The 27156-nt window shown below is 46.6% G+C and overlaps 1 protein-coding gene across 1 annotated transcript; it reads left to right on the top strand.

Moving 5' to 3' along the window:
• The first annotated feature begins 22824 nt into the window (after positions 1-22824).
• On the top strand, positions 22825-26954 carry LOC142886738 (cartilage intermediate layer protein 1-like). Its single transcript, XM_076023871.1, has 9 exons — positions 22825-23050; positions 23142-23204; positions 23291-23321; positions 23409-23459; positions 23575-23604; positions 23697-23868; positions 24975-25081; positions 25192-25366; positions 26810-26954. Exons 2-9 carry the CDS (start codon positions 23193-23195, stop codon positions 26907-26909), a joined length of 678 nt encoding a protein of 225 aa, XP_075879986.1. The 5' UTR covers positions 22825-23050; positions 23142-23192; the 3' UTR covers positions 26910-26954.
• The last annotated feature ends 202 nt before the right edge of the window (positions 26955-27156 follow it).

Raw genomic sequence — 27156 nt, 5'->3', positions numbered from 1 at the left:
AACTGGGACGCACCATTTCATTGTCAAATACGGGACAATTCTGTATTTTAAGGGGACTGTTAGCAACTCTACTAGTTAGCTGTACCCGTTGATCACTTGAAGCATTTCCTGATATGTACTGTCAGATATCGCTTAAAGTGTTATTAAATTTGAGCCAGTGCCTTATAAAGTGTCCAGTAACAGCACGGAGTGACAGAGAGGAAACGGCTCACACACACTCCTGGCACCTTTCGGGTTTGTTAGTTTCACAACCAATGCAATGTGAAAGCTCGCCACTAGAGGGGGCTGCCTCACAGGAAATGACGCTGGCAAAGCCGTCGGCGATGCAGAAAACTCATCCACGTCATGCGTTTCTATGAAAAGCTCAAATCCTCATCTCCCCCCCCCCCCCCCCCCACCTTGATCATGAAGTGTCACACAGTCACTCCCAATGTCCTACCTCTTCTTTTCTGTCCTGATGTGAGGTGAGGCCGGGGTTGTGTGTGAAAGCAGCATTCCTGCACCTCCATGTGACGGGTTCATCTGATGAAAGGAAAAGACCAGATTTGATGGTTGCATTTTCAGCAAACTGCACATTATAAGCAATAACATATGCTTCCAAACTGCGCCACAACCGAGACATCGGTGGTCCAGAAGACACAGCTTCCGAAACTTCTCTTCGCGATGTCACAGAGGGCCGGGCTAGCAAAACAAAATTAGAATACCCTCAGTCAGGTTTGCTGTCCTCCTTGTTGTTGTTTTTTTTTTAAAGTCCCCTCTAACATGCTTAGGGGAGTTAAAAAAACAAAACAAAACAGGAAGCTTACAGAAAGGTTAAACTCAGTTTTCCCACAGGAGGGTAAAAGCAGAGGGCAAAATACACCTCTCTCCAGAGATCTATATATATATATATATATATATATATATATTTTTTTTTTGATAATTAAACACGCCGAGCTGCTCCACTGGAGTGCAAAATGAAAAATTTGCATCTAAGATGGTTGTAACATGGGACATTTAATTGCAGGTATTAAAGAGCCCATCTCGCTGTATATAGCTGGAATACATGCACTGCATAAACTGACTTTATCCTGCAGCATCAAAAAAGGTAAAGGCTGACTGAGGCTTATGTCCCTGGATTTCCCATGATTGAGTACATATTGATCTGATCACCCAAACAACAGTGTTGTCTCATACAGGTTCTTCCAGATTTCGCTGATAAGTGTGAACACGAAGAACTGACCCCTCGCCAAACCACACCTTGCTCCGAGCAGAGAAAGCGTGACAAATCTGGAATAGGGTTTAGTCCCATTCCCTGCTGTTGTCAGGCTGGGATTACACGCACAGGCACGCAAGATGTGGCTGAAGCATCTTCAGGGTGGTAGAAAAAAAAAAGGAAAAAATAAATAAATAGCCAGATCCTTCATGCATGAGTCACCCTCTGTTTGAAATGCATTTATGCATATTATTTATTCATGTTCTCCGATTTACCCATATGTCGTAAAGGTCAGGCCTTATCAACAGTTTCAGAAGTTTTGAAAAAAGTTTGGCAACGGCCAAAGTCATTACGTCCCAAAAGTAGCCTCGGCCACTGTGACACAGCACGTCTTCGACACGTCAAAAGAATTTCCCACACGCTTAAAATAGATAGAAGAGAGGAGGGCAAAAAAATAATTCAGAGTGGACTGCTGTGACTGCATAACTGCTGCTAACTGCTCTGGTAGACCCACCCATGCTGATCTCTTTGGGTTTTAAGGCCAGCTAGCAGCATCACTCCCTGCGTCTTGCCACAACTAAAAGGAGGTATAATCGGTGTCTTAAAACGCTTTCAATTTGCGCTTTGCAAGATGGCTGAGTGATTTTATAGCCTCGAAATGCATGAAAATCCAGCAGCACTAACGCCGACAACAAAATACCTGCGTGCCTTTTTTTTTTTTTTATATGTAAACGATCTTCTTGAACGAACGCCGGCCCTTAAATATTCCGAGCAGGTCTTCACAAAGGTCGGCCTGTTGCCTTTCAGTTGCTCTGTGTTAGCTAATTAGCCATTAGCACTGATCACACAAGCAGGTGTTGCTATTAGCTGCCTTGATGTTGATTCTGTCAGACAAGCCCGCGATTATAAAACGTGAGGCGATCGATATCGCGCTCGCCAGAGTAAATGTTTGCCTCCAGGTTACAATTTGGCGAGCGTTTTACGAGACGGAATAAAACCGAGGCTTTTTTTACGTGGGAAAAAAATGAATAAATATGTAAATGAGAACAAGTTTATGACAATTCAAATGAAACACCAAACGCAAGTATGAAGGTGCGTCTGACATCTGCAGCTCTTTGCAAGATTTTATTTTGAGGTGTATGAGGAGATTTTTATTTTTATGTTTGAAATAATATTTCAAAGTACGTTAAAGTAGTTTATTTCAAAAAGCAAGAAGAAAAATATTGCCCCCCACCCCCCCCGGTGATAACTGGTCAAACATCTGGTCTGTCTCCTGAACTACGGTTCCCTGGCCTGCTGTTCATTGTCTTGAATCACTGGCAAGTTAGCAATTATGTGACATAGACAAACATTTAATTCATGCCTAGATGACAATTATGGGGCTTAAAGCGATTCTTAATGTACCGAGAGGGGACTGCCAGCAGGGAGAGAAAAATGTAAAAAAAAAAAAAAAGAAATCATGTTTCTCTAAAAATGCAGTGAGTCATCGCCACACTTTCATTTGTACAGCACGAGGAAACACTGCAGTCTTGCAAATCAGTGGGAATGAATGTAAATTGAAAACACCAGATCATTATGTAGAGAAGCTTTTTTCAGTTTTTCAGCAAAATAGACATTAAACTAGCTCCAAGTATTGGCAAACACGTAGCTTTTTTAACCACCACTGTCTATGAGAATGAAGGCAAATGATGGATGGTTAGCTAGATACATAGCTAGATAGATATTTTGCTAACCAATGAGAAAGAGCAGTGACTTGTGGGTGGGTGTCTTGCATAATCCACAGTGTTTTGAGGTGGGCACTATTAAAAAAAAAAAATCAGGAGGACTTGTTCTTGTGCCTGTCTGAGGAGTCCCAACTTTTTTTTTAAACTCGGCTCGCTTCCACCAGCGTGCACATCCTCGTGCAGACGGAGGCCGAGGTGTGGGCACATTCATATTTGACAAAGTGCACTTGCAAGTTTCCCACCGAGACGCATTTAGCTGCACGCATCCCGCTCCTGCAGGGGCAGGAGCGAGGAGCCCGTCGACGCTGCGAACGCACGTAATTGCTACATGTGCAGATCTCGCGGAGGGTGTAAAGAAGGCAGCGCGCACGATTGTTTTATTGCAGATGACGCAAATTCTTAAAAGTGCGAGCAACCCTCTCTCGGCCTCTCACGCACCGAGGAAATCTATAGTTATGGAGGTGGAGGGGGGGGGTTCGCTTGCCTTATCGACTGCACGGCCTCCCACGGCGCTGGCGGTGGTCCGCAAGAAGGAGAGGAAGAAGGTGAAGGAGAGGAGGATACTATGTCATGCACGCACCGCGCAAGGCGCAGAGAAATGTCTATTTTGCACCCGTCCTTCCCACCTTCTTCAGATGCGGCCACGGTTGAGATCATTCAGAAAAAAAATAAACCACCATATCAGCAGAATCAAACCGCAGTTAAAACTCTGCTGGGGCTTTGCGAGGGTGGAAGACGAACTGAACTGAACCACTGAACTGCTGATGATCTGCCTGTGTTGGATGGTTGCTGTACTGTTCTGCCACGGGGGCACTGCATTATTTGAAACACCTAAATGTCGTATAATTTAGTGAGCTAAATGTTAACGTATCCCACAAAGAGGGTTGGTGTGAAATGCGATTAGCCAGTATTGGAGCGTTTTTTATTTTATTTTTTTTTTTTTAAATGAACTGAAAGCTTTATTTGGTTTCTGTGTGCTGTTGTATAGAGGTCGAAATGTATTCACTTGACTGCTGCATGGGGGTTATCAAAGTGATAAGGTGTTGGATAGCAGCTATAGACCACTTGTGTATAAAAAAGTATGTAAAAAGATGGCCGGAGCTTTTGGTTTCCGAAGGAGGCCAACGTGGAAGGACCAAAAACCTGCACCTTCAGCATTTTTCAGCAGGAAATGATGCAATGATCACAGCGACACTGGATATGCACCAGGTAGATGTTGCAATAGTCATCTCAGGTACATTTCTTTTTTTTTTTTTAAATGCATGTACTAAATGTTGGTTGAACAGTTAAGCTATCGTTTAACGCCAGAGTAAATACGACCTGCTAGCAGAAGCGAAAAATAAGCATGCTAATTTTTGCCTCTTAGCTCCAACCGGGTCCAAATTCACCTTCTTTTTTTTTTTTTGTCTGTGCTTACTTACAGCTATAAAAAGAAAATGTCTGGAGCGAGTTCACGAGGAGCCGTGTGGCACGTTGGGGGGGCGGGGGGGGCACGCAACGGCTGCGCGAGGCGAGGCAAAGACCCTGCAGTCTGCGGGAGCCGCGAGGAGCTTCAAAAACAAAAAAAAAGGAGCGGCGGCTCCCAACCGTAAGTTTCTCCCGACGCTCTCGCTGGCGCTCAAAAGTTTCTCCGCGGCGTCAGACACGCGCCGAGATCCACAACGGCCCAGGAGATGGTCTCTGATCTGCTGATCTGACTTCAAAAGCCGTCAGAAGACAGCAGATATCAAACAAAGCTTGGAGGGGGTTGATGAGAGGAAGGGGGGGGGGGGGGGCATAAAAGCATGTTGATAAGCGAGCAGGGCCGTCGATTCCGTCGACTTGCTTTGGTTACAGTAGCTTGGTCGTCGGGGGCGTGCGCGCCTGGGCAGCTGAAATCGCTTTGCGAGCGGGGAGAGAGAGCGAGTCCTTTTTCGCGATTGTTTGTCAATTATGCATGCCGGCGCATCCATAAAACATGGCCGGCGTTGGAGAGAGAATTGTTTGTTGCGTCAGTTATGTTGTGCAAAGTAAGCCGTTTCATTTTGTTTCACCTCTCACGCAGCACATTAAGACAAACCTGCGCCTCGGCGCCGGAAGCGCTTCGCGGAAGCGGAAGCGGAAGCGGCAGGGAGGGGAACGAGCGGCCGCGTCTCCTCAGCCGCCCAGCCGACCGCGGTCACGGATTTGCGCGTGACATTCGCGACCTCATTTACACGCGCAGAAAAAGCAAAGGCAACGTAGGGCGAAACTCATCTCCGAGAGAGAGCCCCGGCGTTCAGTGTCGGCCCTGAATTCACTGCCTTTGACTCGCCCCCATCCCGAAATAGTTTGTTTTTCTTTTTCCCACCGAGAGCCCACGGCGGATGTGTGTTTTGTATTTCCTGTAGGAAACTGGGAGAGAGGGACAGAGCTGTCTGGTGCGCAGCGGTGAGCCAGCAGAAGAGGGGGGGAAAGTAGCACACTTAAAAAAGAGTGATTATGCGGCGCTCAGCAGGACGTCGTTGCTGCTGCTTACATTGTACGTTAAAAAAAAATAAATAAAAAAGAGAGAGTGTAAAACCACTTAGAAAACACCCCTGAAACTTTTAGGAAATACAAATTACCTTGTAAATGCGACACGCATGAGGGGAATAAACCTAGCGTGTTGTTGTCGCGCTTGCGGTCCAACAACGTACTGGCAGGTCTGGTCCATGAGTTTTAAGCAATTGAAAGTAATTCAGCGTAATTGAGTGTAACTGAGAATACTTGACCGAAATTACTGAATGTAACTAAAATTAATTCAGAGTAGTTGAAACAAAGTAATTGAGGTAATCCAATGTAATTGAAAGTAATTCAGATATAAGTGTAGCAATTAAGCAAATATAGCTGCATGAAATTTCAGGAAATTGAAGAAAAAGTAAGAAAATAATTCAATGTATTTCACTGCAATTGTCATTCTATTGTATTTCAAAGTATTTCAAAGCCACCACATAGGTTGCAGCACAGAAATGTCCGCTTCAAATATGACAACTTTGCTTCCCCTAAAAAACTAAGCGCGAAGCCTGGGAGGAGGAGGAGAGGAACCAGACGACGGAGACGACTCTTCCAAATGTTAATGCAATATTCTTGTTTGACACGACTGCGCGTTAATATTTTAGAAAGTGAGCCTTCAACAATTAAGTGTTGAATATAAAAGTCATATACCCGAAACAGCATCCGCCTGGAAAGCAAGCAGTCAAGATGCATTCGTTCCTCAGGAGATAACGGGGGGGGGGGCAGTGGTGAATGACAAAACTTCATCAGTTTAAGACCCACCAGTTTACCCTGCACTCAGGATTGTGTTGGGTGCTGGAGCAAATCCCCGGCTGTTTGGAGGAGAGGACGGAGTTGAACGTTCACCAGCACTTTTTGCACTCATGTCCGATTTCTTTGTGAATTGGAGTACAACCGGCGGTGTGGAAAGTCAGAAAGGCCTGAGAATCGAACCCACGACCTTCTTGCTGTGTGGTGGCAGCACTAACCACGGCACTACTGTGTCACCTTTTTCATTATAAAGAACGAGAAGCAACGTGGACGAGCCTTTGCTCCGTCACTCAAACGGCCGACTAAGCACAGCAACAGTAACTGAGGGCAGAGAGCCATAAGCATGAGCTAAATAATCTCAGTCAGCACAGTATTTATACCTGATGTGCACTAAAGATTCCACTGCTTTTCAGTGACAGTAATATGTTTGCATTTTGTTTATTTGAATCACTAAACCCGAAATCAGGCAGGATTGTCCCTACTGGGCTGCCTTACAAAGATGGCGACCGCTTTAAGACCCTTGCTGTGTGGAGATATAAAAGAGCTGTTTCATGAGCGGGAAACCCAAACTGCTTTTATTGTACAGTGATTGTACACCTGGGCAAACACATCTATGAGAGCTACAATACGTTTTTGCCCAATATAAGTTGAGGAAATTCCACGCGGCTGCGAGTGATCGCCTCTTACCTACCGCAGAGTGTGCTTGTGCATGTGCCGGGAGGAGGCATGTTGAGTTTGATGTTTCCATTCTCCTGCCGCCATAAATATTTGATTGAGCTCGCCATCCCCACAAGGCTCCATCCAAATGAAAGCTAAAATAGAAGCTTCAACAACAAACCGCCGGAGCGGCGGCAGCCGAGCTGTGAGAGCCCACAGCCATTCACCCACAGCAGCGTGACAGCGCTGATGGGTGCGAGGATGCGTGGGGGCTATTCCTTTTGTTTGGCGCCGCACGCTCTGAAATTTCAAGAAAGTGAATTTGGGGAAAAAAAAAAGAAAGAAAGAAAGTTCTGCAGGAAAGCAATATAGGAAAACTATTACAGTTTAGTCCCCCCCCCCTCCCCTCAGCAGTATCTGGCAGCAGAGAGACAAGGAAAAGTTGTGAAGTGTGTGATATAACCTGCCGGGTCATCCACACTTTGGATTTATGTCACACATCCATCTAGCAAACAGCGCAGAGGAACATGCAGCATGGCTAGCGGCTACGCTAAAGTATTTCAGCAGGAGCTTCTTCTTCTTCTTCTTCTTTTTTTTTTTTTGCCAAAGTCAGTCACAACAAAACATGTTGTCCACTGAGAGAAGCCTTAAGTGCAGCACTTCGGTGTTCTCAAAATGTAAAAAAAAAAAAAATGCTTTCTCCGCTCTGATAAAACTAGCGCAGTAGCGCCACTCCCGCTAGTCGCCCTAGCAGCCGCTGCTCGTAGCTTTCGCCTCCTCATCCGTAAAGGAAACTTGACTGATTGTCGGGATCGGCTGAAACCTAAAGACCCGTTAAAAAAGCGTTCTGGTGGGATTTTCGCCAAGGTGGACGAGTGAGATCTCGGAGGTGCTTCATCTGCCGTGCAAGGTTAAAGGAGCGCTGTGCAAACCGGATGGTGATCAGAGCGACCCAGTAAAGAGGCGGCGGTGGTGGTGGTGGTGGTGGTGGGTGGGGGGCGTGCGCAGGTATTTGCATATGACATTTTTCGCGCGCGGGTCAAAGACTGCGTGAATCGGTTTGGTCACGCTCGGTGGTGCGAGATCACTTGCGTGATATTGCCTGGCTCACTGAGTGCGTGTGCGTGTGTGTGTATGTGTGTTTGTACTTCATACGATTTCATTTATTGGTTTACTGTCCTTGAGGCAGAGACCCAAAGACCCCCCCCCCCCCAAGACCGGAGAGAATGACGCAGAGCTACGGCAGCAGGATCGGGAAGGATTTAATGAGCGCAGAGCCACGAGTTTGGCATGAGAAAAGGTAATGGGGGGGGGGGGAGGAAAGAAGGCGAGAGGGTGGAGGAAACGGAGGTGAAGTGAAATAGGCGTTCAAGATTTTACCACTGTATGTGGCTGTTGCTGCAGCGACTGGATTTTCACTTGAAAAGAAAAACAAAACGCCAACCTGTTTTCTCCCACTCTGACTGGTTTTGGAAAAAGTTCCCAGCGTTTCGCTCTCACAACCAACAGTGAATGTGTTCAGAAACAGGGGGCTGGGGGGGGCAGACTGAGTTTGAGGCTGAGGAAAACAAAATAAATGAAGTGAAACAAGATGTGTAACTGGTAGCGGGAAACAAACTGACACATTCAGTGATACTACTACTGGATGTAAACCACCCCCCCCCCCCCCCCCCCCGAGGCAAAAAAAAAGGAAGAGAAGCCTATTGCTAAACAAGACAAGCAGAAAGATAACCGAAAATCAGATGAAGATGGAACGTTCTATTTTTGTTTTCGAATTTTTAAAGAATTAAACATGTTTGCGGATGCGACAGCCACAAAATGCCTGCTGCTCCGGTCGCCCGCAGGGCGCCGACGAAGAGGCGGCAGGCGCAGAGGAAAGTCTGGACCGATGGACAAACGCAGTTAGAATATCGGTCGCACGATAGCGACACGTTGTCTGGTCTCCTTTTCGTAGCTAGCAAGCTAGCGGCAGCATCGCACAAGCCAGCAAACGAGTTAACGGAGAGGAGGAATCGTGACCAGTCGGTAAAATGGCTCCTGGGTTTTGAACGGAGGCCAGCGAACGAGCGAACGGAGAGGAGGATTCACGAGCCACGAGTCGGTTGAGTTTTGAACGGGACCAAATTGTCTTGCGGAATCAGTCATCAGTCAAGCGTGTAAAAAAAAACAACCAAAAAAACCAAGAAAAAATGCCTTTTCAATGTTAAAATTGTTGTTTTCACCGGCTCAAAAGCATCAAAGCCCCGGCGGAAGACTTTTCACACGAGGTCACATGAATAGAAGCCACGCCCCCTTTCCCCCCTCCACCCCATCTCTGTCCTAATTATAGCTTCGTGCGGTTATAAATATGTGTGTCTGTCGGCGCTAATGTGCTCCCGCTGTGCCCTCTTAATTTTTTTTTTAATCTTCCTTTTTGCCTCGCAGTGTTCGAGGTTGCAAAGAAAAAAAAAAAAAGGGAGCAAACTCTCCACGTGCACGCCCACGCGCAGGGAAACGCGACCGGGGCTGTCAACTCGCATCTACGTCGGCGGCGCTGAAAGATTCAGAGCGGCGTCGACGTCGTCCTAATCAATGGCCGACCGCAAAAAGCAAACAAGCCGGCGGTTTTCCCTGCTGACCACCGGAAGAAAAAGAAAAAAAAATCCAAAAAACAAAAACAAACCCAACACACGTACAGTACACGAGCAGCCGCAGCGAGACGGGCGAGTGGGTGTCACAAACCATCGGCGCGGGTCAGCTCAGCCGGGGCTGACACAGCCAGGGTGGACACCGGTGCAAGCAAGCAAGCAAGCAAGCAAGCAAAGAATTTGGATTTTTCACAATGACGCAAATTCATTTTCCTGGACGCCTCGACGAGGGCACTTCCTGTTTCCTGTTACGCCTTCGTCCTGAGCATCGCCGCCGACTTCAGGAGGCTTCCTGAAACCTCCTCCTCCGCCGCCGCACCAGCCGTCTCCAATTAACTGGTGTGGGGTCTGAGACGTGTCGCCGAGAGAAGCCTAACTCATTCAGACAAACACACACACACACACACACACACACACACACACACACACGCACACACACGCACACGCGCTCGCACACAAGACGCGTGCGCTCTCGCAAACAATTTATCCGCAGCGAAGCGCCGACATCATGGGAGCTGACGTGGGCCGGGGCTTTTCATCCGATTGGACTTCACTTGCACTCCGGGTTTTTTTTGTGACAATTGCTGTCCCCCCCGGGGACACGGCGGCTCGACTGAGCCGAGCATGGAACTGAGCCGTGACACTGATGAGAGCGGCGCGGGCTCTTTAAGGCCCCCCACCCCCCGAAATACCGCTATTATTAGCAGCCCCCCCCCCCCGCCCGACTCAAACGGATGAAGCGCCGCCCTGAAGGCTGGAGGAGCGTCTCCGTACGACACTTGATGACACTTCATACGGCAAAACACGCCGATGACCTTAACGTGTCTGACAATGAGAGCAAATGACGACAAAAAAAGCTTTGAAACTACGGAATTGACGGTTCAGATGTTTCCCGGATGATAATCAACACAATTGTAACTTTGGAACGTTGTGTTGTCACGATACTGGATTTCAGACTTCAATGCCATATTTTGAGATTTCCAATACGATTCTCAATGCTAGCAACCATTGCGCAGAAGTCCCGCGAAAGCGTCGTTGACAGATTATCGATATATCAATACTGGTTTTCAATATCGATATTTAATCGATATATATGTCGATATTGTTTGACAACACTAGTAACAATAATGTGTTTCAGTGAAAATATCAACACAGAATGGTAAATCCCCCTTAAACAGGTGACTCATCTCTTTAGCTCTGAGCAGGTGAAACTGATGGGATGTGGAACCCGTCTGCAGCCCTGTTACATCTCCTGATGGGTTTAACCAGGTTCCTAAAACTGCATGCTCTTGTTTGGTGAGGTGCGTCTCATTGGCTGGAGACAGCTTGTCCCGCCCATCCTTTGATTACAGGACCCCCCCCGGGCCACTTGCGTCAGCACTGGTTTACGCTAGCTAACGTAGCTATCATTAGAATGAACGATGCCTGTAAACCCAGTAAAGTTCAACAAACTAAAGTTCAGCCACCCGAGCTTCTAGTGAATCGTTGTGTCCAGAGAACAAACCACCATTGGCCTCCACCAGCCAATGAGGTGCAAGTCATGACCAGTGACCCCTCCACTCCTACACCCTGATAAGCCAACGAACAGACAAACTACGACTGGGTCATTTTCTAATTTCAAGATCAATTTCACTGTGCGCCTCTCAAAACAGAATGAAAAGAATCTCAACAATGAAAATAATCTGAAAAGAAATCTTTTAATTGAATTTCCGATTTCCTTTTTTTCTATTCTTTCACTAGAAAACCGAACTGATTAGCATATATAAGGATGCGCTGAGTAAAAATTCTGCAGCTCTGTGAGGGGGTGGGTGTAAGTTTTCTTGTGGAAAGTTGGGTTTTTGTTTATCGGGCTCCAAAACCTAATTTCGGAATTTCCGAGATTGAATTGGCAGTCCTGAGGAAGATTTCCCCAAACAGACAAACAGATGTCCTCCGTTCAAATGACTCTTGCATGCAAATCCTGTTGTTGGTACGTCGGATAACAGTTTTGCTGCGCCGACGCGCGCGGAGCGTCTCTGCGTCAGCCCCCGCTTCTGCGTGACGTCGGCGCTGATTTGCTATTGCACCTCCTGGCGTACGATTGCTGTTGTGTGATTGCTTTGTTTGCAAAAGCCAGCGCCTGAGTGCCCCCCCCCCCCCCCCCCCCCCCCGAGCCGCCCGCTCATTGCAAATGTCGCGTCGTTCCCTTCCATTTGGCTGAAAGCAGTCCTATTAAAAAGGGGGATCGTGCTGCCTCGGTGTGCGTTTCTGCTGGCCGGATAATGAAGCCGCGGGAGAGTCGCATCCGGAGCCGAGGTAAATCATTTGGCCCTCTCTCTCTCTCTCTCTCTCTCTCTCTCTCTCTCCCTTTTTCACACCCCTCTCTCGGCCAACTCTGTCTCACTCGCACGTGAGAGACGTACAGTCTGCGGCCCCGAGTTAAATCACTTGACCTCCGACCCCTCTCCGGACCAACGAGAACGTTCTCAACAGGAGGGTGCGGCCCAGACGGCAAGCCTATAAATAGCAGGCAATTTGGAGTGTGGTGGGAGGGGAAAGAGGGCATCTCAAAGATTAATGACTCGGCTCTACATGCATTTTGCCACTTTTTCTCCCCCCCCTCTCTCTCTTTCTATCGGCCTTATCTCCTCCGACTCTCCTCCCACCTGCTCGGCTCCGCTGCGGCGTTCCATTGTCGCCCCCCCCGCCCCCGTCCCAGCCGCTCTCGGCCATTGTCTTTGCATGCAGGAGCTAATTTGTGCGCTGTATCTCTTTCTCCCAGCGTGTTCTGGATAGTGCCGTGGCAAAGGCACCGCCAGCCGTTGTTGTCAGATTCCCCCGAAAACCTGCTCAGACGCTGGGGCTCCAACAGACGACACGCAGAGAGAAGAATTCACAACGGCAAAGAAATCTGGAAAATTCTTTTCCTTTGAAAGTCTACCAAACAACTGTCTGAAAATGGTAGTGATGCATGTATGTTACGCAGCTGGTAGATGTGTCAAGCTTTCTTCCAGTCCAGTCAGAGGCGCCTGATACAAATTTTCTCTAATTAGAAATGAGGTTTGCTTTTCTGGATTAGCCGAGTATCAACTTTAGCAGACTGAGAAAATGAACATAAATGTATAGCGATTGAAGTGCGGCACTGTGTCACATCTGCTTATCTGTGTTGTCACTGTGGTATCGTATGAGTCATGTGATCATTGTCTGGTTTTATTGCATGTGATGAGTGTATTTTGTGGTTTTGGTCCCGGGACTGCAGATGAAAATGAATGAAAATCAGTTTTAAGCTAAATCTGTGACAAATGGTTCCCAGGAAAAAAAAACAAAGTGCAAAAAAAAGATGTAGCACTGGAACTTTGTGACGTCACAAAGGGAATGTATCCCTTTCTGGAGATATTAAGACCTCTGCATGATTAACTTTGCCGGCCCTCCACTGAAGAATGAAGACCTAAAAGTCAGCCTGACACTCCGAATCTAAGGCAGCGTTACTTTTGACACATTTGTCCGCTTGTACGAGACCATTTCTCAGGTATATATATATATATATATATATATATATATATATATATATATATACATATATATGTATAAAAGACTTTCGGTGTCGGCACTCCAGAGATCCATTGATCATTTAATGAGTGATGACTCGCCGACTTTCCCTCGCGAGCTTGTCGCTCCAGTGTCTCTCTTAATGTCGTGTCGCTACGCTCTCCTGGAGCTAGCACAACCGTGATAGCTAGTTTTCCTGAGGGCCAAAAAAAGCTCAATTTTAACATTTTGTGAGACAGAAACATCATAACACTGTAATAACTATTTTATTATGAGCGACAAGGCAAAAATACAACAACAAGGATGTAGCAGGAATAAGATGGGGCGTGGCCAAATCCGAAGAGATATGATCTCCGTGCACTGTTTACTGATAACACTCCTAAAAATACTGAACCTGAGATTCTCTCACTCTACAAACAAGCATTTAAATTGGCTCGGCTAAAAAAAAAAGGGGGCCGGGGGGGTGCGAGGGGAGGGTGAAGAGCTGAGGTGGCAGGAAGCCCTAATTAGGATGCCGGTTGCAAGTCTGCCTCTGTGTGTGTGTGTGTGTGTGTGTGTGTGTGTACACTTTGCGGGACGAAAGAAAGAGTGTTCTTGCTACAGAGCACCAATTGCCGGAGCTTTCATCACGGAGACGGAGGGAAGGTTCTTAAAAGAAGCCGAGAATCCGGAAGATCCGTCGCTTTTGGAGTCGACGAATTCTTAGAAGGGCCAGCGGGGGAGACAGAGGCGCCGTCTGAACATACGCACAAAAATAACAAGATGTTGGCCAATCGACAAAGTGGATCGTTGAGCACCCACCCGCCAGCCCCCTCTTTAGGAAAATCAGCGCAGCGGAGAAGGAGGCAGATTGACGGGGGCACGGAGGGGACCGAGGTAGGGGCGTCGGCATAAGAGGCTTAGCGACGGGGAACAACAGAAGGCCGCTCATATTAAAAAAAAAAAGATAATAAAAAGGAACAATTACGTGATTTTTCAACACGGCGCAGCACCAGATCCGAACCACAGGGGGAACCATCGGAATTTCTGCACGTTAGCGCAGTCCGTCTGCTGTCAGGTGTCTATAAAGAGGCTGTTTTTTTCACGGCGGTAACAAGCTCAGCCGATGACAGAGCGGCTCCGGGGGGATTTTCTCGCCTCCTCGCTGCCCTGCGGAGCTTTTCTCGTGTATTTAGCATTAGAGAAAAGTGCTGTGATTAAAGGGAAGTTGGGGTGGATTTGATTAAAGGGAGACGTGGAGTGGACCTGACTCAAGGGTTTATTTTTTTCTACCCTTCCCCACTATACTGATTAATTGGGATATTTCTCATCCCACTCCCCAGACTGTGGCAGAATGCAGCGTCAGAGGTTTTTTTTTTCTGCCCCCCCCCCCACCCAACTCCTCAACCCCCACCCCTTAAAAGCCACAAAACCCACAGAAGGGAGCTCTCTGAACCGTTTAGGTGCTTTGAGCGTGGGCTAAATGCGACGTTGAACAGATGCCGGACAATCGATAACAAGGAGGAGGTGGACGGGGGTGAAGCTGGGCGAGATCCAGCGTTCCTGAGCCAAATAAAAATAAAAATAGTGGCGGCGTATTTCATTTTTTTTTTTAGAACTCGTTGGTTTTTTTCCCTCGTCTTTGCAGGTATGCTAAAATGAAATAAAAATAAAAAAGTAAGCTGAAGTTTGAAATGTGAAGGAGGAGGTCAAGAGAGTTCTGATTCAAGTTACCTAACAAAACTTCTGCCCGAGCCTTGTGCCATGCAGGACCTCCTTACACAACAGCGCAGCACATCTACTGGGACTTGACTAACATCTTTGAAAAGAGGCCTGTTCAGGGCCAGGCTGCTCTGTGTAAAGGTTATGCAAGTGCGATGAGAAAACGCTGTTCTTCCACCTTTTTTTCTCCCCAAAAAGCAGCAAATAGCAAATAGCAATTAGCGGCGGACTAAAAAGAGAGAGACGAGAAATAAATAATCGACCTCTGCAAATCAGAGAGGTCATCTAAGATCCAGGAGGCTCCGGTTGAAGAGAGGAGGCGGCACAACCAGGATGGCAAAATGTAGTTTATTGAAGATTCAAGCATTTTCAAGCTGCTAATACAGCACATATTTAGCGCTTGATGACAAGCTGCGAGTAGTTTCATGCTAGCTGCATACAGTCAGTCAAGAAGCTAGAAGGTGAACGGGTCAACCAAATTCAAAACGGACCAATCTGACTTTTCACTGTCAGTTTAGCCACTTAGCATCAAGCCGTGCTGCGCTAAAATAGAATCCCGCCAAAACTTGCCAAAATATTAGTCAACAAAATGGCAACCACTTTGCTTCAATATATCTGCTCTAAGATGCCTCTCATTCGTGCTAAACGTCTGCCTGGCTAATCTCTGAAGCAGCGACTACGCTGACAGCTGCTACTTGCTCCTCTCTCGTGGTTTTTTGGGGGCAGCTCATAGCGCTTAGCTTCTTGCTTCTCACGCTGCTAAAAGACTGGATGCTAAGAGGGACTTGAAAATGCTTCAGAGTGGGACTTTCCATCATGGATGACTCATCCACGCAAAAGAGTGAATCAGCCTTTGCTTACTGCGAACCTCGATTGAACTCGAAAGATAAAATTATCGATTAGCTCTCTTTATCTTGCTTGGTTCTTACACCGAAGAAGAAATTCTTTAACCTCCGCCCGTTGGCTCATATCTTTATGCTTCGCATAAATGAATCAAATGGAGCAAAAAATAAAAAATAAAAAAAAATCAGTCAAACTGGCTCTGGAAGAAACACTGCAAGTGCGCTCTGCTCCCGTCTACTCAGTGTTTTTCCGACTGTACGTCTCTATATCTGTAAAGATTGTGAAAGGGAAGCTAAAAGGTCAAGCGTGGCAGATGGCACAGCCAACGCACAGCTCCACTCCGCCTGAGTGGAAAAGTAAGTTGGAGCTTTAAATATCAGACGGCTAAGCTAACATTTAAAAGGCATCGCATTTATGCACGAGTATGAATGGGGTGACCTTAAAGCAGGCAGCAGTGAATCAGTGAGTCAATACCTGCCACAAAGAATTTAACGCAAACCTTTAAAAAAAAATGATTTAAATAACAACAGCGACTGAAGAAAAAAAAATAGTACAAGTCTGTTCCGCTCATTCAGTTTATATTGATGCTTGCGGAGCACTTTGGCAGCTGCGCATAAAGTCTGTATGCATTTGTGGTAATATTTAAATATTTATGATGTGGCCGCGGTTACAGGCTGCAACTTTAAAACATAGCAAAATAACATGACTCAGAAGGGGAGCGAGGCAAAAATATTATATATTTTTTCTTTTTTTACAGGGGACCAAGCAACTCGGCGACAGATGCGAAAAAAAAACCAAACACTGTGAAATGATGAATTGAACGGTAGATATTCAATTCAAGACCCGAGAACCAACACGAACCCATTAGCTAAAAACCCTGGAGAGTTAAAGGGAAGAGGAAGTCGGAGAGTCCGGAGATAGAAAAGTGGAACTAAATGCTGACTCTTTAATTAGCGCCAAGTTGGGAGATGTGCTTTTGTAAGTGTGTGCCAGCTTGTACGTGCAGCATCAGGTCTGAGGGGGACCCTCATTATGAAATAGGTTCCTGCTGCCAGAAAAAGGTGCATCCATAATTCATTTTAACTGTGAGAATAATTTTGGACAGCATAAAAGGACTGAAGTGTAATTTTATTACGGAACACACACAGACAGCTGCGCTCTAAATAGCGTCGACTAAATGAAATTGCTGTGGCGGGCCGCACACTTAAGACACAGTGGGGCACTGTCTTTTGTTTTGTTTTGCTTTTTGAAGACTTAAATCACAGACTTCCATTCCAATCAGATGCTTTTGAGATGAAAGAGGCAGGAGCGGCGGCCTGGATTCATCTTTGAACAACAACGGGAAGCTACAGTGAGCCTGAACGGTTGTGCCACAGTTGAGGCAGTTTTCTGGGAACTGGACAACGACTCACTCTCTCACTCAACGGACATCTGATTGAAGTATTTTGACTTTCTTGGACAGTTTGCACATCCGATCTCTTGCCAAGTCCTATTTTTGCGAAGGGGGTCTTTATTCATTTATATCTTTATTTATTAGATGTTTTCTACTTAACGGTGGAAGGTCGCTAATGGATATGTCAGACGGTTACATGAAACCTTCCATCTGCTTTGTCAGGTCTTGGTAAAAGCCTTTTCTAGCTTGAATTTAAATCTAATTCCAATGTATATTTTAGTCCTGACTGTATGACTTCTAAGTAAAATTGAAAGTTTCATGTTACCATGTTACCCTCTAGCCCTGCGATGAACTGGCGACTTGTCCAGGGTGTCACCCTGCCTTCGCCCTATGACAGCTGGGATAGGCTCCAGCAGACCCCCGTGACCCTGAACTCAGGAATAAGCGGGTATGGAAGATGAATGAATGAATGAATGAATGAATGTTACCCTTGATTACACTCCATTGTTGCTGCTGCATGCAAGACTCCCATGAACACGAATCCACGTTCAGAACCTGCATATTTTTAGAGTCATGGATTGTTACATGTCCCCCATTCCATGTACCTCAAGTTTCTCTTTAAAAATTAAAGTTGGAAGGCGTCCGCGTTCCATGCGGGTTGTGAGGCCTTGTGACAGCTGCCACCTATGCCACATTGTGTAAACGCACACTAAGGAGAACATTTTCAAAGTAAACACGCGGGGACGTTATTTATAGCCGGCTGTCCCCATCCATTCCACCCTAAGTGCTGTGGCTCCCTGCACAATATGCCTGTGACCCTCACTTGCCATTTTGTTCCCCCAGCAATGTCACCAACACACAGTCCTGCATATTTATTGCGCTGCAGATGGTGGCCGATAGCGCGAGGTGCCGCGCTCCAAATTGCTCTCACAGCTTCACCGTAAACTGTGTAGACTTTTCGGACTCTACGCCCTCTGGGAAGGCCAAAATTCTCGAGCTCGAAGAGCACGCAAAGCAGCAAAAGAAAAAAAAAAAAGAAAAGAAGAGGCACACACACTGGTTTGGTGGCTAGGAATAATGAACTAGCATGTTTCTTAGCATGCCAGATAAAACCCAAATCCTTTGTTTGAAGTATCGGTGCAGAGACGAAATGTTGGGCCTATCGAAAGTGGAGGCAACACTTGGACTGAGGTTAGGAGAACGTTGCTATCACAAAGGTGGAACTATTATATTTCTCAGTGCTAGCGCAGCCAGAACCCAGAGCTTGTGGAGCAAGTGGAGGTGAGTTTACCCGCATGTCGGCAGCCTGTAGCTAGCAACTACCGTTTTTAACCAAACTCTTGTCAAAGCCCTTCGGGGGTCACGTGATAACATTTTCAAGGAAAACTTTATGTTCTTTTTTCCTTTCTTTTTAAAATAACACAATAAATGACCGCTGTCGTCACATATTTTCTAATGCCTTTAGCAGCTTTCCAACTCATCTCAGCTTCTTCTTTGCATTATTTTTCTTTGGCCCTCCAGAACAGCTTGACTCGGTCAAACCTTCTCTATCACTTTCATCACAAACTCAGCCCCTCTTGTACTTCGAGCCTCTTTAACGGAACACAACGCTCACTGGTTGTGGAATCTATATCAAATGAAGGTCAGAATTAGAATTCATATCTGAGATACATCATCTTTGCAAAAACTGATGGACACAACATTTACCTTGGAAAAAGAACTTCTTTGTACCTCTCATCTTCTTATTGCTACAGGTTCCGTATCATTAAACCAGCTTCCGCACGCTTCATTTTTCATTTTCATATTCTCGTGAATGCAATGGCCGAGCGCATAAATTATTACGTGACCATTACTGTTTAGCGCCGCCATAAGAAAACAACCCTCTCTTGACGTACTTAAGACCTGAGCTGCTTCGCTCCACTCATAAATAGGTAAACAGTATACATACAATACGTCGGCCTTGCACTCGAGCGCGCTCTCGGGATTCGCGCACACCTCCGCCGCCAAACACGAGTGCACGCGGCGTCACGACACTGGGCTTTGTTGTCCGACAGGAGCGGCGCCAGAGTCGGCTGGGTTGTAACTCCGGCGGGGAGCGCAGACAAACGCGATGAGCGACTTGAACATATGTGATATTCCCGTGCGTGTGAGGGCATCAATAATGCACGAGCGCACGCCGGGCATCAGGTATTCAGGTTGAAGCGAGGCCAAGCGCGAATAGTTGAGCAGGGCGTTGCGTGGCAGCCGGTGATCGACTCTTGAGTGACTGAGTCAGGAGTGGCGATGGAAGGCGGGAGGTGTGAAACTGGGGCGGGTGGGGCTAGTGAGTGAAAAGCAAAGTTGGAAAATGGGCAGGGAGCGGATAGGGGCAGGAGAGGACGGGGAGAATGCACGGCAGCGTGTGAGAGCGATGGAGCTGCGGCTGTGATTACAGCGGCATTTATGAATCCCCCAGCACGGCGGTCGCAGAGCCCCAGCATATGTTCCCTCTCTAATTCTACCACTCCCTCGTGAACTCCACCGTGATACATTGCAGAGAGAGAGAGGGAGAGAGAGAGAGAGAGTGTGTGTGTGTGTGTGTGTTGTTCCTACTATAGGCCACCAGGGTGTGGTTATTACAGGATGAGTGGAAGGTTATGTCAACATCTTCCCATTGATTTCTTCTCAGGCATCTTTCCTCCGGCTGCCTCGTCTGTTTAGCCTCCGTCTCTCTCTCCTCCGTCACCTCCCCAGTTTCCACCTTTCCTTTCTCTCCTTTCCTTTCTTTCCCTCCTCAAAGGTGGCTTTCTCGCTGAGTTTTTTTTTTAAATTTTTTCAGTCTTTACTTTGTTCATCATTGTTTCGAAGTGTGTTCACATGATGTTTGATTCTCTCTATCCAGTTCCAGTGGAAATGTTGGCCACTTGGTGCTCGGAACTGGTTCTGGAAGGTCTCTTATGAGGAGACTGGATGATTCTGGATGGAGGGTTGACCGTCGTGGTTGAGGAGACGTGATCGCAGTAATTGAGATAAAACAACTCTGTTTTTAGTTTAGTAGAGTTTTCAAGAATGACAAATGACTCAATAATCACTTATCTGACCGCCGGCCTGCGCATCTACCAACCAACCTATTCTTTCATCCATCTACCTAATGACTTATTGACTTACCTACGCATTGACCTACTTGACCAATTGCTCTCCTGTGAGTCCCACCCACCCACCCAGCTGTCACCCTACTGACTCACCTGCCTGCCTACCTGCTTGTCCACCAGGCTACATGTCTATCGATCCATCTGACACGCTTCACTGTCAGAGGAAAACCAACCAACCAATCAACCAACCACCCTCCTGATGTCTGTGTCCTTCAAACGCTTCATTCCAGCTTGTGCCCGAGAGTTTTCTAATTACATGACGCAGTCCATCCCAAAATGCAGAAGGCGGCGAAGGAGAAAAGAAGACTTTCAAAGGGGCTTCAGCTGAGTGACTCATTTCCACATCAGCAAAACAAGCCCGACGCTGACGATCAGCCGGAGAAAAGAAAAAGTGTCTATTTAGGGAATGGCGTGAAGAGACTTAGCAAGACGAGTGTGCGCCGCATGCGTGTGTGTGTGTGTGTGTGTGTGTGTGTGTGCGCGCGCTGCAGGCGCGCACGTCGTCGCGCTCGTGAATCTCTCCACCTAAAGGCTTAGATGGGAGCTGATGGACAAGATAGAGGGAGCGATCAGAGAGCGGGCGGGAGGCGGCAGGGTGTGAATGCTAATAGTCTCCTGGCTAAGACATCGACGGGATCTAATCTCATCTCTTATCCTCGCCTGACACCCTCTCCTTCCTGCCGCCCACCTCCTCCTCCTCCCTCACCCCAGCCCACTTCCATTTTTGCCTCCTCGTCACGCCGCTTCCTCAACATCTAAAATGCCTCCCCCTCCCCTCGTCTCGCCTTATCTCCCGCATTCTGTCCCCCTCTTCCCACCACTTTCCCTTTTATCTCCGGCACATTAGCCGAGATCACAGAGCGAATCGCGTCGTCTTCAAGTCCGACGCGCCCTGCTGTTCCCTCCAGCGCCCCCTACCCCCATCCCCGGCGGGGGTCGGGGAACTTGACGGTGCAGAGTTTTGTTATTTTTCTTTTTTTTCACGCACCGTCTCGTGCCGACACATGATTAGGCATGTTAACGTGTATGTGGAGCGGAAATGCACGCGTGTAGGTCGTCGTGTGAGTGTGTGTGTGTGTGTGTGTGTGTGTGGGTGAATGCGTGTGTGAGCCCCTGAGAAGAGGCTGCATGGATCTCTCCCATGCTGCAGGCGCTGAGCAGAGAGTGAGTGGAATGTGCTTGCCGCTGCAGTAAATGAGAGGAGGGGGGGGGGGAGAAAGGAAGCGGGGGAGAAGAAGTGGTCGAAAAGTTGCTGAGGCACACAAAAGAAAGGAGTGAGACAGAGTCTCTTATCCTTAATTAGAGTTTACGCTTCTCCCTCTTCTGTCAAAGCGTGAACCCGCCGCCTTTCCCCTCTTTTGTTTTCCTTATTAAAACAATTTTCTGTTTAGATATTTATTTTTTTCCTTAAATTGCACTTTTTTTTTTTTTATTTGTTCGGCCACGTGCGCATCTGCACGGGTCACTCCGTTGTCTGACCGGACTGGTGGATCCAAGCCCCTCCTCCAGCCCACGGCTGATGGTTCTTTTATTGGCGGAGATGTATCAGATCCCACGGCCCAAAGAGATTAACCTTGAAGGAGCCCGACATTTATTACGGTATTGTCTCGGAGAATTCCCGCGCTATGCCATCTGGCCCGTGTGAAACGCCTGCCCTAATTTATGCAAAAATGTGGGACACGTGTAGAAACAGCTGAACCACAAAAAAGAACACGTGGAAGCGCAAAAAGATTTGAAAGATCGGTCTGACTTGATTCGGTTGACATGGGATTAATTCACGAATTAATATCCTCAATGGCAGGAAGGTCGTAGGTTTGGTTCCTATGCCTGAAGGCTGTGTGTGCAGAGCAGGAGTCATCAACCTTTTTGGCACTCCATGGGTCCTGAGTCATGTGACAGGCCACCAGTTTGTCCCACTCTCTCCTGAAATAACAAACTCTTTGGGTTAAATATGATTGTTTATCAAGTTAATGAGTTCTCAGTAATTATCAACGATGACTGAACAAGGTTGGATAAAATTGAATTTTAGACGCAGCTCAACGAGTTGTGTAACTTTTTGAACAGGCCTGCGGGCTTCTCACGGGGTCCTTGGGGGCTACCAGGTTCTCGTGGGTACCACGTTGGTGACTCCTGGTGTAGAGTTTGCGTGTTCTGGGCTCTCTCTAGGTTTCTCCAAATTCTTCTCACAGACCATCAAACCAACTGGCAATGGTAACTCTCTGTAGGTATGCATGTGAGTCCTAACCCCCTCCTTTGCCCCAAGACAGCCGGGATTGCCTCCAGCAACTCCATAACCCTCCATGGATGAGGAGTGGTGAGAGAAAACAGAAGGATCGTTTTCACCTCGTTCATGCTAAACCTAGTAAACAACAAGTCACGCCTGGCCCGCCCACCTTTGTGCAAGTGTGGGCGTCTTTGACCTCAATCTGCTCCTTTTGGTCATGTGAGCTGCTTCTGCCGTAAATCTCAGATTGCAGAACTTTTTTGAAACGGGACCCTTCTTTTGACATGTGCCTTTGTTGCATGTCAGTGTCTTGAGCCCCAATTCCACTGCCCAAAAAACATGTTTTTTTTTTTTTAAATAATCGGCATTTGGTGGCGGTGGAATCTGCTCATCGGGGGGTGCAGCTTGCCGGCGGGGGGGACACCCCGCTGGGTTTGGTGCGTGGACATGGAACTCAATGCCGATTGCTTCCACGACGTCCCGCGTCCAAAAACATGGTGACATCCCGCTAATTTTAGTGGAACAGAGGCTTTGGTGAAACCTGTTGCGCTGCATCTTCGCTACCATTTGCCTTGTCAACCTGATACATGTGGGAATTTTGTCCCTCGAGGCCACAGGAACAACAACTTTTTCAAATGTTGTGTTCAATGTGTGACGTCAATGGAGTATTTTGGTAAACTGATATTTCTCAGCTGTGTATTTAAAGAGAAGAGGCTGAACACCGGTTTGTGCGTCCTGGGTTTTCCACTCAGAGTTCCTGCAGGTGAGTGCTGAGCTTCCCTCAACCAGACTGCCCTTGTCATTTACTCTTTACTTCTAGCTTTTAGAATGAAAAAGTATCCTTTATTTTCTAGATACAAAGAAAGTTTGAAAAAATATTCGAAGGTCGATTGTCATCTGGAGTCATGCTGAAACTGGTAAGATGGATTCTTTGAAGCGTTTAGACATTTGTGCACAAACTAATGAGCCTTCTAACCCCCCCCCACCCCCCCCCCCCCCTTAGTTCACTGTGGTCATTGTGGCAGGGCTGATCGGTAAGTGACTTATACAACTTTAGAAGCCAATTAAATGTCTTAAACAAATGATATGCTGACGGTGTGCAACATTCCCCCCCTTGTTAGCTGGAAGCCATCAGCAGCTCCGCAAAGTGCCAACATTGATAAAGCCAGTCGGTAAGCAGCGTCGGTGACTGATGAAGACCTGTCTTCAGTTTCATTGCATTCTCTCAAGTTAAAACAAATCCCAGCAAAATGAGTCTGACTGTAATTTGGTTTCTACTCCGATCAGCTTTGCCCTGCGACTACCCAACCCACATTCGTAAGCAGTCACACAGCACCACAGCCTCCTATTGATGTCCAGTCCAACACAACAAGTTACTGATCTATCTAACCTTGAATCTTTGGCTCCAGAGTGCTGGACGGACTGGTTCGACAGAGATGACCCCAGTGGGACCGGAGACTGGGAGACACTCTCAAATCTTCAGACGCAATACCCTGGAAAGATCTGCCCCAAACCGGTTGACATCGAGGCCAAAACCTTGTCTGGGCTCAGCGTGGCCGCAGCGGGAGACGTGATTTACAAGTAAGGATGAAAAGTATTGAAACTTGAAACACTGTTCTCTCTGAAGCAATGCATGTTCTATGTGGTTATTTTTGGTCGAAACTGGGTATGCTCGAAGGATACAGATGGGATCATGTTTGTATTAACAACATTATGCAGTAACTTTATCAATGCAAGTGATTGTGAGATCTCTTTTTAAAATACAATGAATTGTCCATGTGAAATTTGAAGTCACGTTACCCTTTGTAGTTTAGATATATAAAGGTCGCTGTCACATTTGATATTAAAAAAAAATCCTATTTCTATAAATGTCATAAGATTTTTTTTATAAAGATATTTTATTTTCTCAGACCCCTTCCAATTACACCAGACCATTTGAGGACCGCGGAACCCCGATTGAGAAACACTGTTTTGTGCGACTTCGTATAGTCATATTAAGTATCAAATAAGCTGCAAAATCTATTTCCCTTCTTCTTAGAATTTAAAATTAAAAATGTTTTCACTCATCATACGACCACAAGTGTATAGAAATAGGTAAATCGTTCCTCTTAAGTACTCCTCCTTAAGTACAGGTGGCCCTGTCCCTGACCAAACTGAAGCTGCAGCCTCCAGAGGAACTCTTCGGCCTTGTTCAGACTGCCCGCCAAAATCAGATTTTTAGCCCATTCAGATTGAAACCGGATCGCTCTTTTGTAGTCTGAACAGTAACAAATCACATGAAATCCGATTGTTGCAAGACAGATTGAAACCACATTGGGGAGGTAGTTTCAAATCACATTTGGACAGATGCGTCTCAGACTCAAGACTGATACAAAAATAACTGACTATGTTCCTCCTTGTGAAATAGAATAGATTGCAAAGATTTACCTGGCAGTAAGGAAAGGTGTTGGATGGCATTGCACACGACGGCTTTGATTGGAGAAAGGCCAAAGTCCTGAAGTGAGGTGCTGGATTCCTTCTTGACAATGCTGTGATGACAGAGGAACGCATTAAAACTGGAAGAGTTTCGAAGGTTTTGCCTGAAAGTGACGGTGACATAAGGCTGGCGGAACTTTCGAGTTCCGTGGCAGTTTGAGGTGCTGCACAAGGCTCGACACTGACCATGTTTAATTCTGTCGCTTTTCCAGAAATGACCCAACCGTTGGGTTCATCTGCAAAAAGGCCGACCAGCCCTCGAAGATGTGCAATGATTATAAAGTTCGCTTCAGCTGCCACCCTCCCTTCTGCGGCGGAAGTAAGTGCTTTGTGACAATGCAAATAAAGCGCCGCTGCACGTACACGCAAGTGCCGGTTCGTTTCTACAGACCGGTGCTGTTGCTCCACACTGTCTTTCACTTGTTGCAGTCTGCTGGAGCAAGTGGTACGACAGGGACGACCCCTCTGGGACCGGAGACTGGGAGCTGCTGACCAACCTGATGGCAGAAAACCCAGGAGAGATCTCTGACAACCCCATGTACATTGAAGTCGTCACGAGGGATACGCTGACCCCGGCCATCAGCACCCAAGAGACTTTCCACATGTAGGTTTTTCAATTTTTCTGGACGCTTACGATTATGGATGCATATCGTTAGGATTTTACCATTACCGATACTTATATGGTACTGTTATTGATACTACTACGTTTAAAAAAATGTTACAAGACTTTGAAAGATTGAAAAGTCCGTTCATTGAAGGGGCAAGCACCAGCAACATCATTATACAACCCAACAGACTAAATACTTAGAGTCATATGCAAAAATAACAGTCATTATAAAGGCGCTACTGTTCCAAGCTGCTAGGAGGGTGCCTGACAGCACTTCTCTGCAACACTTCTGCTTCAGCTGTGGAGGCGGCGGCGGCGGCGGCGGCGGTTGCTTGGTTCGTGCCGCCAAAGAGATTAACATATTAGCACCGGTGCTAAAATGGATGTGGTGTCCTCTTAACTTAATACCAACAAACTCAACATTTCATATTATTTTTTTTTAAATTTTTTTTTTAGCATGACTTGATGATGTGGAAGCAGTCAAAAGGTCCGAAACCAAGCCGGGTCCAGGAGGCGGCAATTAGGGCACGGTGTCGCCGTTGATATTCATTTTAGCTGTTTCGCCGAGGCAGTCAAACACTCCGCACTCCCCTGCTTTCAAACTATGACTGCGCTGCAAATGTTTCATTAGGTTGCTGGTGTTTTCCCCTCTTGGATGCAACTATTGTCCGACAAATATTGCACTGAGCCGAAGAATCGTTTTCGGGAAATGAGCCCACACCTCAGAGCGCTCAGGTCTGACAGGCGAATTGTTCGTTCGCGAGAGAGGCGCTACGTCAGCGTCATCATCTGTCGATGGCGACAGTGTCTTCATTACGCAAACGTTTGAGAAGAAAAAAAACACATAAATAAAGGTATTGTTTGTCCAGAATGTTAACAATACCCCGGTACCGTTCTAATTAGGAACCGGTACAAAAAAATACTGGGACACATCCCTACTTGCGATCCTTTCTCAAAGATTCCCGCCGCAAATTTTCCCTATTGACCTGTGTCTAACAATTGGAGTTATGTACACAATGGATCACATGGTTCATGATGTGATAAAGGAATGTTGTGATAAAAAAAAACAAAAACATGCATCTCTGAAAATCCTCCCATTGTGATGTCACAAAGGGCAATGACATCTCTTTCACATTACTGACAACACTCCCAGCCAGGTCTCACTTTTCTTACTAGTGAAAACTGTATATATATATATTTTTTTGTTACCACCCAAAAGATTAGGGAGCTTCAACAACACATTTTAGCCACAACAGGAGGGTGTAAACAGAGGGCTAAATGTCCCGTACCGTTTTGGGGATGAATAAGTATGCGAGGCAGTTTCGCTGGAGTTTTCGCTGAAAAAGTGGGTGTAATACAGGTCCTTAAAGTGTTGTCTCAGGGAAATGAAAATGAATGAGAGCAAGACTGAAGTTCTCATTTCTTTGAATTCTCTTTCAGCTTTAACCCCACTCAGGGATTTGTTTGCCGCAATGAGGACCAGAAGTCGGGAACATGCCGTGACTACAAAGTTCGCTTTGGATTCCCATGCGTGCATTAACTACCCCTCCCACCCTCTACTGCCGACTTTATAGTCTCAATGTAAAAGATGCAACACAATCAGGGTGCGACTGCTAAAACTTGGGTTTTCTTTCTTTTCTGCTTGAGAGTGCATTCAAAACTTTGACCTGGAACAAGTATGAAGCATCGCCCGATCAGATGTAGTTTCTTGCTATGATTTGTTGATTTTAGATTTTAACCCTAACCCTGTTAGAACCATTTCTTGTATTACACCTTTAAAATGTCTT

The sequence above is a fragment of the Nelusetta ayraudi genome, unplaced genomic scaffold, assembly GCF_046127955.1.
Source record: "Nelusetta ayraudi isolate G7.1 ecotype Tasmania unplaced genomic scaffold, CSIRO-AGI_Nayr_v1 ptg000016l, whole genome shotgun sequence".
In the NCBI taxonomy this organism is placed as follows: Eukaryota; Metazoa; Chordata; class Actinopteri; order Tetraodontiformes; family Monacanthidae; genus Nelusetta; species Nelusetta ayraudi.
Note: the sequence above shows the minus strand (reverse complement) of the source record. Positions and strands in the feature narration are given on the sequence as shown.

Bases quoted from the DNA above. Each gene is read 5' to 3' on its own strand.
- LOC142886738 (XM_076023871.1), top strand. The intron at 23,460-23,574 runs GTAAGCAGCGTC...TACTCCGATCAG, and splicing joins AACATTGATAAAGCCAGTCG to CTTTGCCCTGCGACTACCCA. The intron at 25,082-25,191 runs GTAAGTGCTTTG...CACTTGTTGCAG, and splicing joins CCCTCCCTTCTGCGGCGGAA to TCTGCTGGAGCAAGTGGTAC.